Raw genomic sequence first — 22,477 nt, 5'->3', positions numbered from 1 at the left:
AGCCTTGCGCGGCCATTTCAGAGGGCACTAGAGAGTCAACCACATTGCTAGAGGACAGTGCCGTGTACCCCAGCAGTACATTCCCACCTCCCCCACTTCCCCATTCTGTATATGGAAGGCGGAAGCCTGCCAGCAGGATATTCAACCGCAGGAGCTATCACAGCCCGTGTGCAATTCTGTCCCCACATTAAATCCACACAAATCTTGAATTCACATAACTCGTTCAATGTCCAAACATTCCACGAATGTACACAAAGTTGCAGTAAGAGGGATGGGGGAGAGGGTGGAGGAACATAAGAACTAGGAGCAGGAGCAGGCAATTCAGCCCCTCGAGCCCACTCCACCATTTAATACAATCATGGCTGATCCCATCTCAGACTCAACTCCACTTTCCTGCTCACTCTCCATCATCCTTTAACCCATTACCCATTAAATATCTGTCCATCTCCTCCTTGGTGTGAGACAGGGAAGGGACCACTCCATTCAGAAAAGACTGACCATGGAAGGGGAAGGAGAGGGGAAGGGATTGGAACATGTTGTGAATGGACAGGATGGGTCAGTGGGTCAGAGCTTGTCCTGTGCCTCCAACTCACACTGATGATCTGAGGATCTCCTCTCTCTGCTGGGCCTTCATGGAATGAGCTTTGTGTCCAAACCAGTCCCCAGTGAGAATAGGCCAACAGCACAGAACAGCACAGAACTGCCCTTCATTTGACCAGAATCTGTCCATCTTCCTGAGAGAGGCCAAACCCTGGTCAACGTGGAAATGGGGCCTTACTCCAGAAGAAGACAGGGGTCAAGGGTTAACATCCATTAGTGGAGCAGAGCAGAGGGAGATTTATCCTGCATTCAACTGTCACCACCCAGGACACTGTCAGAAAGAGAGAGCAGTGAGACAGAGAGAGATGGAGGGAAAAATAGTGAGTGTGGGCGTGCGTGTGTGTGTGTGAGTGAGAGAGAGAGAAAGAAAGAAAGAAAGTAAGTGAGAGAGAGAGATAGAGGGACGAGCATCTGATACGGTGTAAGATATGTGAGGGGACCAAGAGAGAGGTAGAGGGAGGTAGAAATGGTGAGGCTGAGGGATAGAGAGTGAAACAAGATGTGAGACAGTGTGACTGAGAGGGATGGAGAGAGAGAAAGAGACAAGGAGAGAGAGAGAGAGAGAGTGAGAGACAGGATGGGTGTGAGACTAAGCATGAAGAGAGTTGAGAGGGAGGGTAGGGTTGAGTGTGAGAGAGAGAGATGAGTATGGGTAGATTTATAATGACAGAGAGAGGGAGAGAGACTGTAAATTGGGAGGTCGAGAGGGAAGGAGAGAGAAAGAGGGAGGAATAGAGAGTGACAGATAACAATTGGAGGCTTTTAATTGAAGTGAGAGAGGGAGCGAGTAACAGAGACAGTGAGAGATGGAGAAACAGATGATAAGATGGAGTGAGAAAGCATCAGTGAGTTGGAGAGAGTGGCTATGAGACAGGGTGTGTGTGTGTGTGTGTGAGAGAGAGAGAGAACATGAAAGAGATTAACAGTGGGAGAGAGAGGTAGAGGTAGAGGTAGAGAGAAAGAAATGGCAGATGTGAGTCAGAGAGAGAGAGGGATAGGTCCTGGTCACCACACTCTGGGAAGAATGTGATTGTACCTGAGAGGGTACAGGGGAGATTTCCCAGGATGCTGCCTGAATGTGAGCTTTGAGCAGTGAAGGCTTAACAGGGACCTGATAGAGAGGGATAAGATTATTCAGAACAGTGACAGGGTAGGTAGGATGGCACTTTTTACATGAGTAAAAGACTTAAAAACCTGGTACAGAGATTGAAGGTAACACAGACATGGACACGTAGAAACTTGGAGCAGCAGTAGGCCATTCGGCCCTTTGAGTCTGCTCTGTCATTCAGTATGATCATGGCTGTATCAATTTTTGAATGTCATAATTTCTTCGAGGGTCAGTGTGGGCTTGTCGGGCCAAATGGCCTGTTTCCACACTGTAGGCATTCTATGATCTATGGCTGATCCTCTCTCTCAAAGCCATATTCCTGCCTTCTCCCCATTCTCTTCAAGCTGTTAAAATGCAAAACAATTATCTCTCTTGTTTTCTTGAATATATTCAGTTCCTTGTCCTCCACAGCCTTCAGTGGTAGCGAATTCCACAGGTTGACCACCCTCTGAGTGAAGAAATGTTTCCTCATCTCAGTCCTAAATGGTCTACCCTGTATCCCCCTGAGCCTGTGTCCCCTGGTTCCAGACTCCCCAACCAGGGGAAACCTCCTCCCTGCCCAGCCCTGTTACAATTTTATATGTTTCAATCAGATCCCCTCTCATCGTTCTGAACACGAGTGAGTCCATGGCCAGGCGAGTTGGAGAATTGGAGAGTGAGAGGAGAGTTGAGAAGAAATGTTTTCACCCAGAGGGTGGTGGGAGTCTGGAACTCACTGCCTGAAAGGCTGGTTGAGTCACAAACTCTCGTGACATTGGAGCAGTGTTGCTGTAACCTCCAGGGTAACGGGCCAAGAGCTGGAGGATGGGATTAGTTTCATCAGATATCTGTTTACCAGCACAGACACAATGGGCCAAATGGCCTCATTCAATGTTGATCACATCAATGACTCTGAGACAGAGAGAGAGAGAGAGAGAAGAGGAAGTGTGAGGGGCTGACGTGGCTCTCTCTGCCTGATGCCATTTACATACTGAGGAACACCCAGTCAGACTCTCACAGGCTGCAGCTTTATAAAGCAGAGCCCAGTGAAGGGAGAGTTTATCAGGAACCAGGCACAGGCACAGGAGCACACACCATGATTTCACACATCCAGCTGATCTGGCCCCTGGCATTCTGTGTCGCAGGTACAAATCTCTCTCCTTCCACCTTGAATCTTTAGCTGCTCTCCATTTCACTCCAATTCCACTGACTTGTGATTGAAGGGAAAATGCTGAAACCAGAGGAATGCTCAGAGTCTCCAACAATCTCTCATTTGACCGGCTCTTTCTGTGACAGTTCTGACTTCACTGTGTTTCTCTCTGACCCCTCAGGTATCAGTGGGGACATCACCATGACCCAGTCTCCCCCGGTGCTGTCAGTGGGACTGGGCCAGACCGCAACCATCACCTGTAAGGCCAGTCAAAGCATTAGCAGCTACCTTGCTTGGTACCAGCAGCGAGAAGGTCAGAAACCCTCTCTCCTGATCTACAATGCAGCAACTCGATTCACAGGAGTCTCCGATCGATTCACCGGCAGTGGATCAGGGACCAGTTTCACCCTGACAATCAGCAACGTTCAGAATGAGGATGTCGCTGACTATTACTGTCAGCAGCATTACAGCTCCCCTCGACACAGTGATACAGAGCCATACAAAAACCTCAACACGCACAACACCACCTCCTGGACTGACACATCGCACAGTTGCATAAAATGTATAATAATGAACACACAGTCTCACCGCCTGAAGTGATATATCCAGTTAGATCTGAATGTAACTGATCAAATTACCCCAAACTGGGATTTCCACTGTCCACGGCACACTCCAGTCCCTGTGGTGTCTCAACGCTCACTGAAGGCCTCAAGTTTCCCTCTTACACGACATGGCCACATGTGAAGAGCTGCCTCAAGATTTAACATCGAAAAATAAATTTCACAAACCTCCCGAGCCCAGCTGTAAACAACCCAGAGAGACAGAGAGAGAAAGACACATGAATGAGGGAGAGACAGAGAGGGGCAGGGAGAGGGTGAGAGTGAGCGATAGACACACAGAGACAGAGAGAGGTTGACAGTGATAAGAGGGAAGCAGAGAGCTGAAGTTTTTGTACAGCCTCTGCACTGGGAGCTCTCACTGTGGCTTACGTTCGGTAAAGGAACCAAGCTCAGACTGAGTAAGTAACCCTCAATCCTCTGTTATTAACCCTTTCAATACTGAAACACACTTTCTAAAATACAGTTGCGGATTTGTTGAAGGTGTTAGTGGGAAGCTGCAGTGAATGAAATGGTTGATTGAGGAGCACTGTGTCGAACAGGGTGTCCAGCTGTATTTCTTTACTTTCATGCCCTCTTTAAAAAAAGCAAGATATAAGTCAGTAAGTTTTACTCACCGTGTGGAGGAGCTCTGTCCATTTGCAGCCTGTGGTCCCATTCCTGCAGCATGGAGTGAAATCAGTGAGTAGCCTCCTGCCAGTCTCAGTGTGACGGACACGGGCAGAGTTTGATGTGAGCTCTGGCTCCCTGTCCCAGTCTCTGATCTCACTGACCTCAGCAGCAGCAGCAGCACAGTGAGACACCGAGCTCCCACCTCCCCCAGCTTTAACTCTGCTCAATCACACAATCACAGAATTGTTACAGTGCACAAGAAGGCCATTCCGTCCATCCTGTCTGGACTAGCTCTCCGAATGAGCAATTGACTGAGTGTCATTCTCCTGCCTTCTCCCTGTCACCCTGCACATTGTTCCTTTTCAGATAACAGTCTCATTCCCTTCGGAATGTTTTAATTGAAGCTGCCTCCACCACACTCTCAGGCAGTGCATTCCACACCTTAACCACCCACTGGCTGAAAATGTTTTCCCTCATCTCACTTTTCTTACTTTTCCAATTACTTTCAATCTGCGGCCTCTCGGTCTCAATCCTTTCACAAGTGGAATCATTTTCTCCCTATTTACTCTGTTCCAGGCCCCTCCTGATTTTGAATTTCTGGAACAATTCTCCTCGCTGCCTTCTCCAAAGACTTGAAGGTGCCGGTGTTGGACTGGGGTGGACAAAGTTAAAAATCACACAACACCAGGTTATAGTCCAACAGGGGGTTTATTTGGAAGCACCAGCTTTCGGAGCATCCCTCCTTCATCAAATGATTGTCAGCGGCGCTCCAAAAGCTAGTGCTTCCACATCAACCTGTTGGACTATAACCTGATGTTGTGTGATCTGTAACTTTCTCCAAAGAAGACAGTCCCAAATTCTCCAATCTATCTTCAGAACTGATATTCCTCATCCCTGGAATGATCTTTGTGCATATGTTTACCAGCTCTACAAAGCATTCACCTCCTTCCTGCATTATTCACATTATTTATGTCCCTCATGATTTTATAAACCTCTGTAAGGTCACTCCTCAGCCTCCGGCCCTTCAGGGTAAAAGATCTCAGCTCTTCCAGCCACTAATGTTCACAGAGTCAGACAGCGTGGAAACAGATCTTTCGGTCTAACTCCTCCATGCTAACTAGATATCCAAAACTGACCTCATCCCATTTGCCAGCATTTAGCCCACATCCCTCTAAACCCTTCCTATTCATGTACCCATCCAAACATCTTTTAAATGTTATAATTGTATCCGTCTCCAGCACTTTCTCTGACAGCACGATCCGGACACGCACCACCCTCTGTGTGACAAGTTACCCCTTAGGTCCCTTTTGGATCTTTTGCCTCTCATCTTAAACCTATACCCTCTAGTTTTACATTCCCTTTCCCAAGGCAAAGACCTGGGATATACACCCTGTCCATGCCTGTCAAGATTTTATAAACATCTATAAGGCCACCCCTCAGTCTCCGATCCTGCAGGAAAAATAACCTCTTCCGACAGTTCAAACCCTCCAGTTCCAGGCAACATCCATGTAAATCTTTTCTGCAGAATTTTAAGTTTAACAGCATCCTTCCTATCACAGGATGATCAGAATTGTCCACGTTATTCCCAAAATAGCCTCACCAATTTCCTGTACAGCTGTTAATGATGTCCCAACTCTGATACTTAGTGCAGTGACCAATAAAGGCAAGTGTACCTAACACCTTCTTCATCTACCTGTCTCCCTGTGACTTCACTGTCAAGGAATAATGCCCCTGCCCCTGCCCCTGCTCCTGCCCCTGCCACTGCCCCTGCCCCTGCCCCTGCCCCTGCACCCTGAGGTCACTTTGTTGAGCAACACCCCACAGGGCCACACCATTAACAGTATAACTCCTGCCCTGGTTTGACTTTCCAAAATGCAACATCTCACATTTATCTAAATTGAACTCCATTTGTCACACGTTTAGATCAGAGTGGTGCTGGAAAAGCACAGCAGGTCAGGCAACATCCAAGGAGCAGGAAAATCGATGTTTCGGGCAAAAGCCCTTCATCAGTATTCCTCTAGCCGAAAAGTCGATTTTTCTGCTCCTCGGATGCTGCCTGACATGCTGTGCTTTTCCAGCACCAGTCTGATCTAAACTCTGGTTTCCAGCATCTGCAGTCTGCACTTTTGTCCATTTGCCACACCTCTGCCCATTTCCCCAAATGATCAAGGTCCCACTGTACTCTCAGATAAGCTTCTTCACTATCCACTGTACCACCAATTTTGGTGTCATTTACAAACTCGCCATAATTCCTATATTCACATCCAAATCATTTATTTAAATGATAAAAAGCCATGGACCCAGCACCAATCTTTGTGGCACACAGCTGACATCTGATCTCCAGTCTGAAAAGCAACCACTTACCACCACTCTCTGTCTCCTATCTTGAAGTCATTTTTTTTTACCCAAATGGCTAGCTCCCCCTGGATCCCATGTGGCCTAATCTTACTAATCAGTCTATCATGTGGAACCTTGTCAAATGCTTTGCTGAAGTCCATATAGACAGTGTGTACTGTTCTGCCTACATCAATCTTCTCTTCAAACAACCTCAATCACGTTAGTGAGACATGATTACCATGCACAAAACTGCATTGATTGTCCAAATGCATGTAAATCCTGTCCCTCAGAACTCACTCCAATAACTTACCCAGCAATGACTTCAGGCTCACTGGATTATATTTCCCTGGCTTTTCCTTACAGCCTTTCTTAAATAATGGCTAACATTAGCCAACCTCTCTGGTTCTCCAGAACCTCACTCATGGCTGTCAATCAGAAACATACCTCAGCAAGGGGTCCAGCCATCTCTTTCCTCGCTTTCCACAATGTCCTGGGATACACCTGATCAGGTCCTGGAGATTTATCTACCGTCTTGCACTTTAAGAAATCTTCTTCTATAATGTGGACTTGTGTCAAGACATTACTATTTATTTCCCAAGTTCCCAAATTTCCATGTCTTTCTCCATGATAAATACTGACCTGGAATATTCATTTAAGACCTAAACCATTTCTTGTGGATCCACCCAGAGGTACATTGTTCATCTTCATGGGGCCCTATTCTCTCTCTAGTTACTCTTTTGCCCTTTTCTTATTTACCATAATTCTACCACTTTTGCCCTTGAGTAAGTTCAGGAATTGTTTGCCCTCCTTCAAATGTGTCTCGAATATACCTGGTCCACATCCTCTACTATTCTTTTCAGGACTTTCCTGCCAACCTTTGATCCCACTTTATTCAGATCTGAGACATCCATCTCCTATAGAAGCTGGCATTTTCCCCAGTGAAGATGTTTAACCCTGAAAAGGCCTTTGTTCTTTTCTACCGTCACCCTCAACTTTGTGATACAATGATCACTCTTCCTTAAGTGTCCTCTCACTGACACGAGATCCACTTGGGCCTCCTCATTCCCAAGATCCAGATCTAGCAGAGCCTCCTTTCTCATTGGACTGGAAACATGCAGCTGGAGAAAATTCACATGAACACACTCTCACGACTCTGGCCCCTCTGTCCTTCACACTGCTACTACCCCAGTCTATATTCAGAAATTAAAGAAATTCCACCCCCCCCCAACCCCATTTGTAATGACTATTATATTTGCAGGTCACTGTAAATTCCTTGCAAATGTATTCCTCTAAATCCTTCCCATTGGGTGGTGACTTATTGACTGCACTGATGATTCTGTGGACCTTGGTGTTCCTCTCTGACAGTCCCTCCTGACTCCCACAGCTCTGCCAAGTTAGTTTAAACCCTCTCCAACAGCACGAGTAGATCACCTCAAAGGAGCTCAGTGCCAGCTCTGTTCAGGAGCAACGCTGTCTGGTCTATCCAGGTCCCATCTCCCCCAGACCCAGTCCCAATGTCACAAGAATCTAAAACCCTCCCTCCTGGATCCTCTTCCCAGCCCCACAGTCACTTGTGTTATCCTCCTGCTCCTCTTGTCACTTGCCTGGGGCACTGGGAGTAACCTGAAGATTCCTACTTTTGAGTTCCTGATGTTATTTCCCTTCTGAGCTCCCTAAATTCTGACTGCAGGACTACATCCCTTTTCTCCCTCTGTCACTGGGACCGATGTGGACCACGACTGCTGCCTATTCCCCCTCTCCCCTCAGGGTGCTCTGCAGTCGCTCAGTGACATCCTTGACGCTGGCACCAGGGAGACAACACACCATCCTGGATTCCCATCTGCAGCTGCAGAAACACCTATCGATGCCCTCAGTCTCAAATCTCCTTTTACGATCACTCTTCCAGTCTTGCTAATACCACCCCACCACCCCTCACCCCCACACCCCCCCCCCCCCCCCACCACCGCCCCGGCAACCCCCCATTATAGCTGAGTCACCAGTGATGCCAGGGACTTGGCTCTGGCTGCACTCCCCAGATGAACCATCATTCTCATCAGGATTCTGAACTGTATCCTGGTTGGAGAGTGGGATGCCTGGGGACTCCTATACTAGCTGCCTGATCCTTTTGGACTGTCTGCTGCTCCCCCATTCCCTCTCTCCCTGCATACTCTGAGGCTGCAGAGTTACCACATCTAGAAACGTGCTCTCCACGGAGCTCTCAGCCTCACAGACGCTCCGCACTGACACCAGCTGCTGCTCAAGCTCCAAAACCCACAGCTCTAACTGCTGTCACAGACTTCACTTCCTGTACTCATGGTATTCCAGGAGCTGGGAAACATTCTGAAATTCCCACATGGATGCACACTCTCTCCACTCTTTGGTTGTCTCTTGGCAAAGTTCTGATGACAAACAGCTCCAGCAGGGCTCACAGTCCAGTGGGTTCAGTGTTCCAGGGTTTTGGGGAAACTCTCCAGAAGTCTTTAAGAAATAGGAGCAGAAATCAGCCATTCAGCCCATTGAATCTGCTCTGCCATTTGATCTTGGCAGATATGCTTCTCACCCCCATTCTCCTGCCTACTCCACAGGAACGTTCGATCCCCTTCACAATCACGAACCTATCTATCTCTGTCTTAAATACACTTAGTGACTTGGCCTCCCCTGCCCTCTGTAACAATGAGTTCCACAGATTCACCACCTTCTGGCTGAAGAAATTCCTCCTCACCTCAGCTCAAAAGGGTCGGCCCTTCATTCTGAGGCTGTGCCTTGGTTCCCGAGTCTGTCCTGCATCCACTCTATCCAGGCCGATCAGTATTCTGCAAATTTCAATCAGATCCCTCCTCATTCTTCTAAACTCCATCGAGTACAGACACTGTCCTCAACCAAGCCTCATATGACAAGCCTTTCATCCCCAGGATCATTCTTGTAAACCCCTCCAATGCCAGCACATTGTTTCTTAGAATATGGGTCCCAAATCTGCTCACAATATTCAAAATGTGGTCTGACCAGAGCCTTACACAGCCTCAGCAGTACATCTCTGCTCTTGTATTCTGGCCCTATTGAAATGGATGCGAACATTTCATTTGCCTTCCCAAGCACAAACTGGACCTGCCTGTTAAACTGAAGGGAAACCTGAATGAGGTTTGTGCTTTAAATTTCCAAAAGCTTTCCTTATTTAGCAAACAGTCTTTGCATCTCTTCTTCCTCCCAAAGTGCACACCCTCACACTGTCACACATTGTATTCTGTCTGCCACTTCTTTGCCCACTCTCCGAGCCTATCCAGGAGCTTTTACAGCCTTCCCACTTCCTCAACACTACCTGTCCCTCCACCTATCTCATGTCACGTGCAAACTTAGCAACAATGTCTTCACTTCCTTCATCCAGATTGTTAATGTATAACGTGAATAGTTATGGCCATAACATTGACAACTGCAGAACTCTACTAGTCACCAACGGCCATTGTTCCTCATGCTCTGCTTTATGCCAACCTGCCAGTCTTCAATCCATGCCACTACATTGCCACTAATACTGTGGGCGCTTATCTTGTGTCAAATGCCTTGTGGAAATCCAAAGAGATTACTTCCTCGGACTCTCCTTTGTCTGACTGGCTCATTGCCTCCTCAAAGAATTCTAACAGATTTGCCAGGCATGACGTCTCCTTGATGAAGCCATTGCACTTCCAATCCTCTGCAATTTCATCCTTAAATTGAAGTCTAAAACCTTACCAACAACTGAGTCCTGGCTAACTGGCCGATAATGTCCCATCTTCTACCTCCCTCCCTTCTGAAACAGGGGTGGTATGTGAGCCATTTTCCTGTCCCTTGCCCCCACCAAATCCGTCCCCATCTCACCTCCATACCCTGACTCCATTGATTACTGAAAGATCATCACCAATGCCTCCACAATCTCCTCAGTGATCTCCTTCAGAACACATGGGTGTAGTTCATCCAGTCTGGGTGCGTTATCCATATTCAGACCTTTCAGCTTCCCCAGTACCTCCTCCTTAGTGATGGCCACTACACTCCCCTCCGACCCCTGACAGTCTTGAATTACTGGGACACTGCTGGTGTTTTCCATGGTGCAGACTGAGGCAAAATATCTATTCAATTCCTCTGCTATTCCTTCATTTCCTGTTATTCTTTCTCCAGCCTCATTTTCCAGTGATCCATAGTCTATTTTTGACTCCCTCTTCCTTTTTATACACCTGATAAAACTCCTGCAATCTTCTTTTATATTACTGGCTAGATAACTCCCACATTTCACATTCTCCACCCTTAATGCTTTTTTAGTTATCCTCTGCAGGTTTTTAAAGGCTCCCTAATTCTCGGGCTTCCCACTATTCTCCACCACATTGAGTTACCTTTACTCAACTGAAATACTGTTCAATCTGATTGCAGCTTCTCCCTCTCAAACTACAGGGGGAATTCTATCGTATTATGGTCATTTATCCACAGGGATACTTTCACCTTAAACTGACTAATCAAGTTTGCCTCAATACACATCACTGAATCCAGACCTGCCAGTTCCATAATGGCTCAACCACAAGCTGCTCCAAAATCATCGACATTCCATGAAATCCTTTCCTTGAGATACACTACCCAGCCCACCTATCCATTGAAGTCTGCCCTGACATTTTCTGTCTCCTAATTGATTTCCTTCCCCACACCCTGGTCACTGCTTGGAGACCTGGACATAACTTGCATCAGATTCTTTATTTATTGCAGTTCCTCAGCTCTACCCACACAGATTCTACACCTTCTAACTCTACATCACTTCTTGCTATTGATTTAATTTCATTTCTCACTAACAAGGCAACTCTTCCCCCTCTGCCCATCTGCCTGTCCTTTTGATAGGACATGCATCCTTGAATATTTAGTTCCCAGCCCGAATTCCCTTACAGCCATGTCTCTGTGATACCCACAACATCGGACCTGCCAGTTTCAATCTGCACTACAAGCCCATTGTGTATATTGTGTGCATTTAAGTACAACACCCTCAGTCCTGCATTGATTGCCCTCCTTCCCATCATTGTCCCCTTATCTGCTGTGCTTTATGTTCGATTCCTGATCCTTTCTGTACTCTCTGTCCTTTTACATCTTCTAGAAACTTGAATAACCTTTCCTGAGCCCTCCTCAACTTTAGTTTAAATTCCTTGGAAACTCAATTTACCTGGAATTGTGACATCACTTTGTCAACCTTACTCAGAATGCTTTGTGCATTTAGATACAAACTCTTTAAGTTTGTTCTATTGTTGATTTTCCCTGCACTTTTATGATCCCTTTGATATTCAAAAATTCCATCCCTTTCTTTTATTTTCTGGTAACAATCAATCCCATCACTAACCAGCAATCCTACCTTCTCCTTTACCTTCCATTTTCTCATTTTCCATCCAACTGAACCAAATTCCTTTCTCTTTGGGTTGAGTTCAGGCCAATATTTATCGTTGAGCCAACATCATTATTGGTCTTTGATCTCATTGCTTCTAGTGGGATCTTGCTGTGCAGAAACTGGCTGCCACGTTACTGACATTGCAACAGTGACTGCTTGTCAAACAAAACTGTCTGTAAATGTCTTTGGGAGAGCCTGATGTGTTAAGGGCTGGATTGAAATACAATTAGAGTCAGAGGGATGGACAGCACAGAATCAGACCCTTTGGTCCAACTCGTCCATGCTGACCAGATATCCGAAATTAATCTAGTCCCACTTGCCAGCATTTGGCCCATATCCCTCTAACATCTTCCTATTTACATACCCATGTCTTTTAAATGTTGTAATTGTCCCAGCCTTCACCACCTCCTCTGGCAGCTCATTCCATACATTTAACTCCCTCTGATTGAAAACGTCCCTTAGGTCCCTTTTAAATCTTTCCCCTGTCACCTTCAGCCTATGCCCTCCAGTTCTGGACTCCCCAACTCTGGAGAAAAAATCTTCTCTATTCACCTTATCTATGCCGCTCATGATTTTATAAACCTCTATACGGTCACCCATCAACATGCAATGATCCAGGAAAAACAGCCTCAGCCTATTCAGTCTCTCCTTTTCATGCAAACCCTCCAACCTTGGCATCATCCTTGTAAATCATTTTAAGATTCGCAAAATTTTTCCTACAGCAAGGAGAACTGAATTGCACACAGTATTCCAAAAGTGCCCTAACCAATGTCCTGTACAGCCGCAACAGCTCCCAACTCCAATACCTAATGCACTGACAAATAAAGGAAAGCAAACCAAATAACTTTGTCACTTCCCTATGTACCTGCAACTTCATCTTCAAGGAACTATTCTTCATTTTTTGGAATAACTGAGAGTCTTTCAGTTGTGAAAGATGCCATTCCACGGCACTATTGGATGAAGAGCAGGCAGTTCCCCCTGGTGTCCCTGGTCAATATTTATCCCCCAGTCAAAATCACTCAGAATGTATTTCTCTGCTAATTATCACATGGTGTTTGGGATCTCGCTGTGCACAGTCTGCTGGAAAGATCCAGTGGGACACCCTGAGTTGGGGACAGGTGCTACACAAATGCAAGTCTTTCTTTAAGGGTTGGAGTCTCCTGATCTGGATCCTCATCCATTGTCTGTGCACTCTCACCTTCCAGGAGTCACGGGGTCATTAGGAGCAGTGACCCTGTCTGACTCTAGGACACTGAGACACTTTGCAGCCTCACCCTTGACCTCAGCCCAATAGTGTGCAGCAAGGTTTGAAATATAATCTAGAATCTTCTACTCAGACACCCCAACGTGATTCTTTCCTGACGTGTGTGGATCCGAGTCTTCTCCAATGTTTTTGGATAAAGTTCTCCTGATCTGTGGGTAATCGGAGGTTTGTTAAAGAGATACCACGCTCCATCCCACTTTCCAGCTCTTGCTCCATAGCTCTGGAAGTTTTGCTGTTTCAAGTGAACATCTAAGTGTTTTTTCAATGTGATGAGGGTTTCTGCCTCTCCCACCCTTTCAGACAGTGAGTCCCACATCCCACCAAGCTCTGGGTGAAAACAAAGACCCTCAACCCCCCTCTAATCCTGCCCCAACTGATTTCAATCTCTCCCCATGGTTATTGCCCTCTGTGCTGGTGGAAATCAGTCCTTCCTACCCACTCGGTCCAGGCCCCTCATCATTTTACACACCACCATCAAATCTCCCCTCAGCCTCCTGTGTTCCAAAGAAAACAGTCCCAGCCAATCCAATCATTCCGCAAAGCTCAAAGTCCCCATTCCAGACAAACTCCTCCTCTGTCCCCATCTCGAATGGAATCACATCCTTCCTGTATGTGGTGACCAGAACCGTACACAGTTCTCTCACTGTGCTCTAACTGGGGTTTTATACAGTTCCAGAATAAACAAACACCTTGCTTTCACAGTCAACCAAAAATGAGATAAGGGAGGTGATGGTCTAATGGTGTTATTGCTGAGCTATTAATCCAGAGATCCAGGTAATGTTCTGGGGACCAGGGTTAGAATCCAGCAGATGGTGGCATTCAAATTCAATCCAAACAAAATCTGCAATTAAGAGTCTAATGATGATCATGAAACCATCGTTGATTGTCAGGAAAAGCATCTGATTCCCTTATGTCCTTTAGAGAAGGAAACTGCCATCCTTACCATGTGACCCCAGACCCACAGCAATGTGGGTGACTCTAAACTGCCCTCTGGGTGATTAGGGATGGGCAATAAATGCTGCCGATCCAGCAATGCCCTCATTCCATTAAGGGAAAAAGAAAAACAGTTTCTCCCATGTGTCTTCTGAACCACCTTACTGACCTGCATTAATCACCATGGCCACATCTTCCACCTCCACACCCATCTGACTTCCAGCTTCAACATGATGAGAGACATTCCTTCATTATCTGAGAAACAGATAGAAACATCAAACACAGGAGCAGCAGTAGGCCATTCGGCCCTTCAAGGCCTGCTCCACCCTTCAATATGATCATGGCAGTTCATCCAACACAGTCCCCTGTTCCTACTTTCTCCCCACATTCTTTGATCCCTTTAATCCTAAGAATTTATCTAATTCCTTCTTAAATACACATTGCATCTAATTCCCTTTTGCTGGAAAAATGGATGACAATTATTGTGTTGTTGTTTTTTGACCAGTATGGACACAATGGGCTGATGGGTCTTTTGGGCCCCTATGACTCTATTGTTATTTATTATGAATAACTGGGTACCAAGGGCTGACCCTGTGGCACCCTAAGTTGTTATTACCTGCCATTCAGAAAAAGACTCATTCTTTCTGTGCTGCCTGCCAACCAGTTCCCAATCCATGTCAGTACGTGAACCCCAATCCTCTTGTTTCTTTGGTCTAGATGTGGGAGTCCCACCCTTACTCATTGTGGGAACAGATTCGGAACAGTCTGTCTCATCCTTCGAGGGATCCCACTGCCCTGACACTGATTTCCCATCATGCCATTGGTTCCGATCCACTTTTACCAAAGCACCGCACAGTTTAGTAAAATGAAAACTTTTACACTTGCTCCATGGTTCTCCATTTCCATCCCTCCTCTCAATCTCACTGAGTTCTGATCGCTGTCACTAAAGTGCTCCCCCATCGATAGCCCTTCCAGCTGCCCACATTCATTCCATAACTGATGGTCCAAAATTGTCCCTTCTCTCTCTGCTGCTTCACCATCACCTTCTCAGGGGCAACTAGGGACGGTAATGAATGCTGGCCCTGTCAGTGACACTCAGATCGCAAGAAGCAATTTGAACAGTGTCTGTTCATTTGTTGGGTTTATTCTGTATTGACTAAGAATGTTCAAAAAGATCGTATTGCCAGTGAATATTGTGAGGGTTGAATTCCCTTCAAATGTCAGGGATTAAAATTGTTTCTTTTGTCTTTCAGTCCGTGACAACTCTCAGCCCAAGCTGACCCTGCTGCCCCCCTCCCCTGAGCAGATTAATGCCAAGGACACTGCCACCCTGGTGTGCCTTGCCAATCACTTCTATCCCGATGAGCTGGAGGTGCAGTGGAAGAAAGACGGTGCAGTCATTTCGGACGGGGTTCAGACCAGCAACTACCTGCGAGCTTCGGACAGCACCTACAGTGTCAGCAGCCTGCTGACCCTCTCTGGGTCTGACTGGGAGTCCGACGCTCGCTTCTCCTGTGCCCTCACCCACGTGACCCTCCCCTCTCCCCTCAGCAAGAGCATCAGGAGATCAGAATGTGTGTAGAGTGTTGGAGACAGTCCACAGAGGAGACACAATTTTAAATAGAACAGGGCTGAGCTGGCAGGACAAAGGTCATTGTCAGCACTGAATTTCAACTCTCTTCCTTCTCAGGACTGCTCAGGGAACCTTCTGAGGTTTGGATGTTAAAGCAGATCATTGTGACAGTGTCGAGGGAGCTTTATGCTGTGTCAAACCCCATGCTGTCCCTGTTCTGGGAGTGTTTGATGGGGACAGGGTTGACTTGTGATGCCAAGTAAAACCTCTTGAAGTTGCTGAAGACTGTCAGCTGTACAAAACAATGTGAACCTCAGAATTCTCTGCTTCAATAAACCAGATCTCCTTCCTGCTCAGCCGCCAGTTCCAATTTAAGGCTTTGTCACTGTTTAAAGGGACAGGATTCTCATGTTATTGAGCAATTCTCCACAAATGTTTTCCTTAAACTCCATTGTGGCTGTGAATTTGAGCAGCTTCCTCTGTCTGGGCTGTTAATTACAGTTTTTTTTCTGTCAATGTGAATGTGGAAAAGGGAATAAAGGTGAAGATTCAGTCTCTGTCTGGTGTATGCTTTGGAAATAGATAACCTTCCCCGCCCCCCAGTTGATTGGCTGCATTTCAGCAGGTCATTGTCAAGATTGGCTGGTACAATCATCAATCATTAATCATTTTCAAATGATCCCTTTGATCAGGAATTTATGTAGGTTACAAGATTCCAAAAAGAACAGAAACCGACAGCTGTTAGGACTCAATAAGTACAATCTGATGCATTCCCTCTTCACTCTGTTGGTCCAGGCCCAGCTGATGGGATCGCACTGTGCAATCTCTGCTGCATGTTGGGTAGCTGCTGAAACAATCTTCGGCCAATCACTGACATTGTCAGCTGTGTCTCTCTGAGGTAAAAACAAGGACTGCAGATGCTGGAAACCAGATTCTAGATTAGAGTGGTACTGGAAAATCACAGCAGGTCAGGCAGCATCTGAGGAGCAGGAAAATCGATGTTTCGGGCAAAGCCCTTCATCAGGAATAAAGCTCTATCTGGAATGTGTGCCTCTCTGAGGGCGAGTGTTTAACTTAATGCTGCTTGGAGGGGTCTCTCTCAGTGTGGATTTGTTACTCAGAGAGACACCTACAGGCAGCGTTCAGTAACGACCCACATTCGGAGACACCTATCTACAGCATGGAGTGTGATCATGTTCCTCAGTGCTACCTGTCTCACAGAGTGAGTGTGTTACTCTGTGCTGCCTGTAGGTGTCTCTCTGAGGTATGTGTCTCTGAGCGTTGGATTGAGGATGGGCTTTGTGCTGGGGATTGAAGATCAGGCTTTAATCTTCTCAAATCATGAATGGAAAACAGTTCTGCTGATTCAGTCTGAGATGGCAGCTCATTCAGATGGCCAAAGTTAAAAAACACACAACACCAGGTGATAGTCAAACAGGTTTATTTGAAAGTAGAAGCGTTCAGAGCACTGCTTCTTCATCAGGTAGCTGGAGGGGCAGGGTCATTGGACACAGAATTTATTATAAATTCAGATGGCAGCTGAGAAAGGTGAATACTGAGAGTGTATTCTCAGTAAGGGAGGGATTTCAGAGGCAGTGGGCACTGTGTTCCCTAATGCAGAAATGTCGATTTTCCTGCTCCTCAGATGCTGCCTGACCTGCTGTGCTTTTCCAGCACTACTCTAATCTAGACTGTGCTCCCTAATGTGTTGCCCAATTACAAGGGGACTTTCTGAATCCAGGGTCAATCGTGGCTGCCTGCCCAGCCAATGCTGGCTCCCCATAGTCATATTTCAGTGGTTTATTAACCCAAAACAAGGTGCAGCAATATTACCTTCCAGGGAGGGGAGCTGTCTGAGGGAGGGAGGTTGAATTCTTGCAGCCCCAAGAGAGGTTGCGGTGGATTAATGACAGGTATGACCACCATGAAGGTGCCACCTTCTCTCCCCCTGCCCCAGCTGTGATGACCCTCAGGTTAAAAGTGTGACTGCTCTGGGATAATGACCACGTTCCTGGGTGATGGAGGGAAGGCCAACCTCTCCCAAAGGCAGCACAGGCTGGATCGAAGGTGAAACAAGAGTAAGCATGGGGAGATTGAGGGTGACAGAAGTGGGAGGGGGGGGTGCAAGTTGGTTGGCAGGTTGTTATTCAGAGTCAGGTCCCAGAGTGTCAGTCCTTCTGGCACTCCTCTGTTTATCTGTCAGCCAGGGCTCCCTGATTGGAGAAAGTTAACTGTCCCTGTCAGAGAGCTCATATTTCATCAAAAAGAATAAAACATTTATTGAACAAGGAGCTCAAGAGCAAAATGACATTAAACAAAATGAATGGTTTGAAAGATTTCATTATGGACACTGCAAATAAGATTTGGTGAAGAACTTTTTCACTCAACAGGTGGCGGGAATCCGGAATGGACTGTCATAAAATCCCTACAGTGAGGAAACAGGCCACTTGGCCCAACATGTCCACACTGACCCTTGGAAGAGTAACCTACCCAAGACCCAATCCCCTGTCTTATTACTCTGCTTTTCTCCTGACTAATGAGCCTAACCTACACATCCCTGACCACTAGGGGTAACTTAGCATGGCCAATTCACCTAACCTGCACGTCTTTAGATTGTGGGAGGAAACCAGAGCACCCAGAGGAAACCTACATAGACACTTGGAGAATGTGCAGACTCCACACAGACAGTTGCCTGAGGCTGGAATTGAACCTGAGTCAAAACACCCAATCCAGCCTTGACTTCGCTCCAACCTCTGCCTCCACTTCTGGCCCCTCCCACTCTGCAACCAAGACTTAGACTGCATTTCCCAGAGTCACCCTGAGTCCAACTGCCTACCTGCAGCCAGCCAGCACACTCGCTCTCCCTCCTCACCCATCCACCCCCACAGTGCACCCTATCCCTCCACTTCTCCCTCTTCACCACATCCCCACCTTCCCACTCCCACACCTCACTCCACAACCCACCTCCACTCCAATCTCCTTTCTCTCCCACACCCATTCTCTCCCATTCCCATCACCCTTGCCCCCTCCCCTCCTTCAGCCATCTCGGACCCCCCTGAAAACCTCGTCCCCCACCCTGAGCTTGCCCCTTATTTACTATCCCCCCACGACCTCGAACTCTGAGTCCAAAAGGTCCATCCTGAGAAAAGGGCTCACATTTGTTCCCAACTTCAAAAAACCCCGCACCCACCAGGACGTGGAGCTCTTCTTCCGCCGCCTCTACCTCCGTGTCTTCTTCTTTAACAAAAACTCCCAAACTCCCTCTGAGGACCCCTCCTCCCACCTTCAACCTTCCTCCTCCACTTGGTCACCCCCCAACCCTCCCACCACCAGCTGTGTACACACCCTAGAGCTCTTCATTGCTGACCACTGATGTGACATCAGCCGCCTCAATTTCTCCACCACCCTCACCCTCTCCAATCACCCCTCCTCCAAACATGCAGCATTCCACTGTCTCCGTACCACCCCCGGTTCACCATCAAACCCACTGACAAAGGTGGTAGTCTGGGGAACGGACCTCTATGTCGCAGAGGCCGAACCCCAACTCTCTGACACCACGTTCTACCTCCCCCTTGCCCATGACCCCACCGTGACCCATCAGGCCAAAATCATTCACACTGTCTGTGCCCCCATTGCCTCCAGTGATCTCCCCTCCACTGTCTCCAATCTCATAGTCCCCCAGCCCTGCACTGCCCAGTTCTACCTGCTCCCAAGATCCACAAACCCAACTACACTGGCCGACCCATCATCTCAACATGCTCCTGCCCCACCGAACTCCTCTCATCCTACCTCAACTCCATCCTCTCCTCCTTGGTTCAGGCATTTCCCACCTACATCTGTGACACCAACCATGCCCTCCATCTCTTCAGTAACCTTCAGTTCCCAGGCCACCAGCACTTTACCTTCACTATGGACAGTCCTTATATACGTCCATACCCAACAAGATCAGCCTCCTGGCCCTCTGCTTTTTTCTCTCCAACAGATCCATCCACTCCCCCTCCACCAATACCCTCCTCCATCTGGCCGAACTGGTCCTCACCCTCAACAACTTTTCCTTTAACTCCTCCCAGTTCCTCTAAATCCAGGGGTGGCTATGAGTACCTGGATGGGCCCCAGCTCCCCCTGCCCCTTTATTGGCTATGCTGAACAGTCCCTCTTCAGTGCCTACACAGGCACTGTGCCCCAGCTTTGCTACCATTACATCGATGACTGCGTTGGTGCAGTGACCTGCACCCAGGCTGAACTGGAGCAGTTCATCGTCTTCGCCCACAACTTCCACCCTACCCTCAAATTCACTTGGTCCACCTTAGACACCTCCCTCCCCTTTATTGACCTCTCCATTCCCATCTCCAGTGACCGTGTTCAGATAGACATTTACTGCAAACTCACAGACTCCCATTATTACACGGACTATACTTTCTCCATCCCATTCTTCCAATTCCTCCGCCTCTGCTCTATCTGCTCGAATGAGGAGACATTCCACTCCCAAGTATTCTAGATGACCACCTATTTCGAACAACATGCTTTTGCTCCCTCTGTCATCCATCGCACCACCTCCATTTCCTGTTCCACTGCTCTAAACCCACCCCCTCCAAACACAATAAAGACAAAGACCCCATTGCCCTCACCTATCACCCAAACCAATCTCTGTATCCAACCCATCATCCTATTCCGCCAACCCCAACAAGACCCCACCACCAAGAATGTCTTCCTCACCCTACCCCTGTCTGCCTTCCACAAGGACTGTTCCCTTTGACAATTCTTAGTTTGCAACACTCTCTCCACCATCTCTCCTGAACCCCCCGGTACCTTCCCCTGCAAACGGAAATGATGCAAAGCCTGCTGGTACACCAACCCCAGCACCTCCATCCAGGACCCCAAACAGTCCTTCCAGGTGAGACAGAGGTTCACTTGCCTCTCCTCCAACCTAGTTTACTGCATCAGGTGACGGCGATGTGGTCTTCTCTACAGCAGGAAGACCAAACATAAACTTAGGCAGCGGTTGGTCGTGCATCTCAGCTGGGCCTGTAGGGGCCGACCAGATCTCCCAGTCACCACCTATTTTAATTCCCCTTCCCACTCCCTTTCTACCATGATCATCTTTGGCTTCCTCCATTGCCACAATGAACCAAATCGCAAATTGGAGGGACAATACCTCATCTTCCGCCTGGGCACCCTATAGCTCAGAGGATTCAACACTGAGTTCTCCAATTTCAAACACCTTCCCTTCCCATCCCCGCACTCCCTCCCCAGCCCCTCCCATCTCTTCCACTCCTCTCTGCCACCAAACAGATTCATTCCTTCCATTAACGAACCAGGTCGTGTCATCTGCCTGTCTTCATGTATCCCCATTCTCCACCCTGCCCCACCACCCCCTTTATCTGCAGCTCCGCCTACACTCACCGCCATTCCTGAAGAAGGGTTACACCCAAAACATCAACTTCTTCACCGCCTGATGCTTCCTGACTTGCTGTGTTCCTCCAACCTCCTGCCTGTCATTGAATGGAACCAGCAGGAACGGGCTGGACAATCAAGTGTCAGGGCCATCAACAAATGGGAATGGGACACACTACAGATAATGCATTGAGACAGTCAATCACAAAGAGGTGACCAAACTGAAAATGAAACACTCATACACAGTGGACGGAATTTAATATCAGAAAGTGTGAGACCATGCACTTTGTTCGGAATAATCGAAAGGCTGACTATTATTTAAATAGTGAGATATTCCAAAAAAGTGCAGTACAGAGTGATCTGGGTAGTATTGTGCATGAAACATTGAAAGTTAGTGCAGGTGCAGCAAGGAATTGAGAAGGTGAATGGAATTTTCACCTTTATTGTCTGGGGTTGGAATTTAAAAGTAGAGAAATCTTGTTGAAACTTTACAGGGTGTTAGTGAGCCTGCATTTGAGGTATTGTGTGCAATTTTGGTCCCTGTATTTAAGAAAGGATGGACAGCCATTGGAGTCCTACTCCTGCTTCAATTTCTCATGTTCTTGTGTGCTCCAGTGTCCTTCCCTCACAGCAGAACTGGTTGGCCCCCTGCCTGCAGTAGCAGCCTCCAGTCTCTGGGTGGTGCTGCCATACGATCTGCCTTGCCCAGGCTGTCACAATTCCCACATCACAACAATGCCTGGACTTCGGAAGTATTGAATTGGCTGTAAAACATTTTCCAACATCCAAGATCAAAAACGCTATCATAGAAATATAATACTCTCTCTTTTTATGTTTTGTCTCCAAGCCTTCCCACCCGTCATCCAACAACATCGCACACTTGTGTAAAATCTAGAATGGATCATGAATCTCTGGGAGAACTTACTTTGTGACAACACTGGGTCTAATGACCACACCCTCAGTGGGCTTTGAGGGTGAAGGTCAATAGCAGTCTCATTGGGACTTGATCTGAATTGTCTCCAGTCAGTCAGTGCTTTTGTCTGGTCCAGACAGTACTGACCAACCTTAGAGCCCAGTGATCTGATTGAGATGAAGGGTGAGCTGTGCTGGACTTTCACTCATGGCTCACACACATGGCGAAGCAGGGATTCCCCATTTCAGAAGAGTAAATGGAACGAACGAACTGTGTGGATGTGACATCCCCACCTGTCCCCAAGAGAGTGGGGACAGGAACAGTAATATTCTCACACAGAAAGGATGTAAAAATTTTAACCCAGAGACAGAGAGAGGATAGGAAAAGCAATGCTCATTAAAGCCAGGGAGCATCAGTCTGTTCCCCACTTTCTTGTTGTGTTGTGACCTTGGGAAATTGGTTTGGTTTATATTTTCTCAGTTGTGTTTAGGTTTGATGAGGTGATTCGTTAACAAGGATTCCAATTGCATATTTCCTGTAGCAGCAGATCCATTGAAGATCACATTTTCATTTGGAGGTTGCCCAGGTTTCTGTCCAGGCTGATGCAACAT

The 22,477-nt window shown here is 47.3% G+C and overlaps 1 gene segment (V, D, J or C); it reads left to right on the top strand.

Moving 5' to 3' along the window:
• Positions 1 to 2,764: 2,764 nt before the first annotated feature.
• Positions 2,765 to 16,043, top strand: LOC132818618 (Ig kappa chain V region Mem5-like). The segment is given in 4 exon segments: positions 2,765 to 2,832; positions 3,019 to 3,313; positions 3,821 to 3,855; positions 15,240 to 16,043. Coding segments are annotated over 4 exon segments (708 nt in total).
• The last annotated feature ends 6,434 nt before the right edge of the window (positions 16,044 to 22,477 follow it).

Source organism: Hemiscyllium ocellatum, chromosome 9 (genome assembly GCF_020745735.1).
Source record: "Hemiscyllium ocellatum isolate sHemOce1 chromosome 9, sHemOce1.pat.X.cur, whole genome shotgun sequence".
NCBI classification, from domain to species: Eukaryota; Metazoa; Chordata; class Chondrichthyes; order Orectolobiformes; family Hemiscylliidae; genus Hemiscyllium; species Hemiscyllium ocellatum.
Note: the sequence above shows the minus strand (reverse complement) of the source record. Positions and strands in the feature narration are given on the sequence as shown.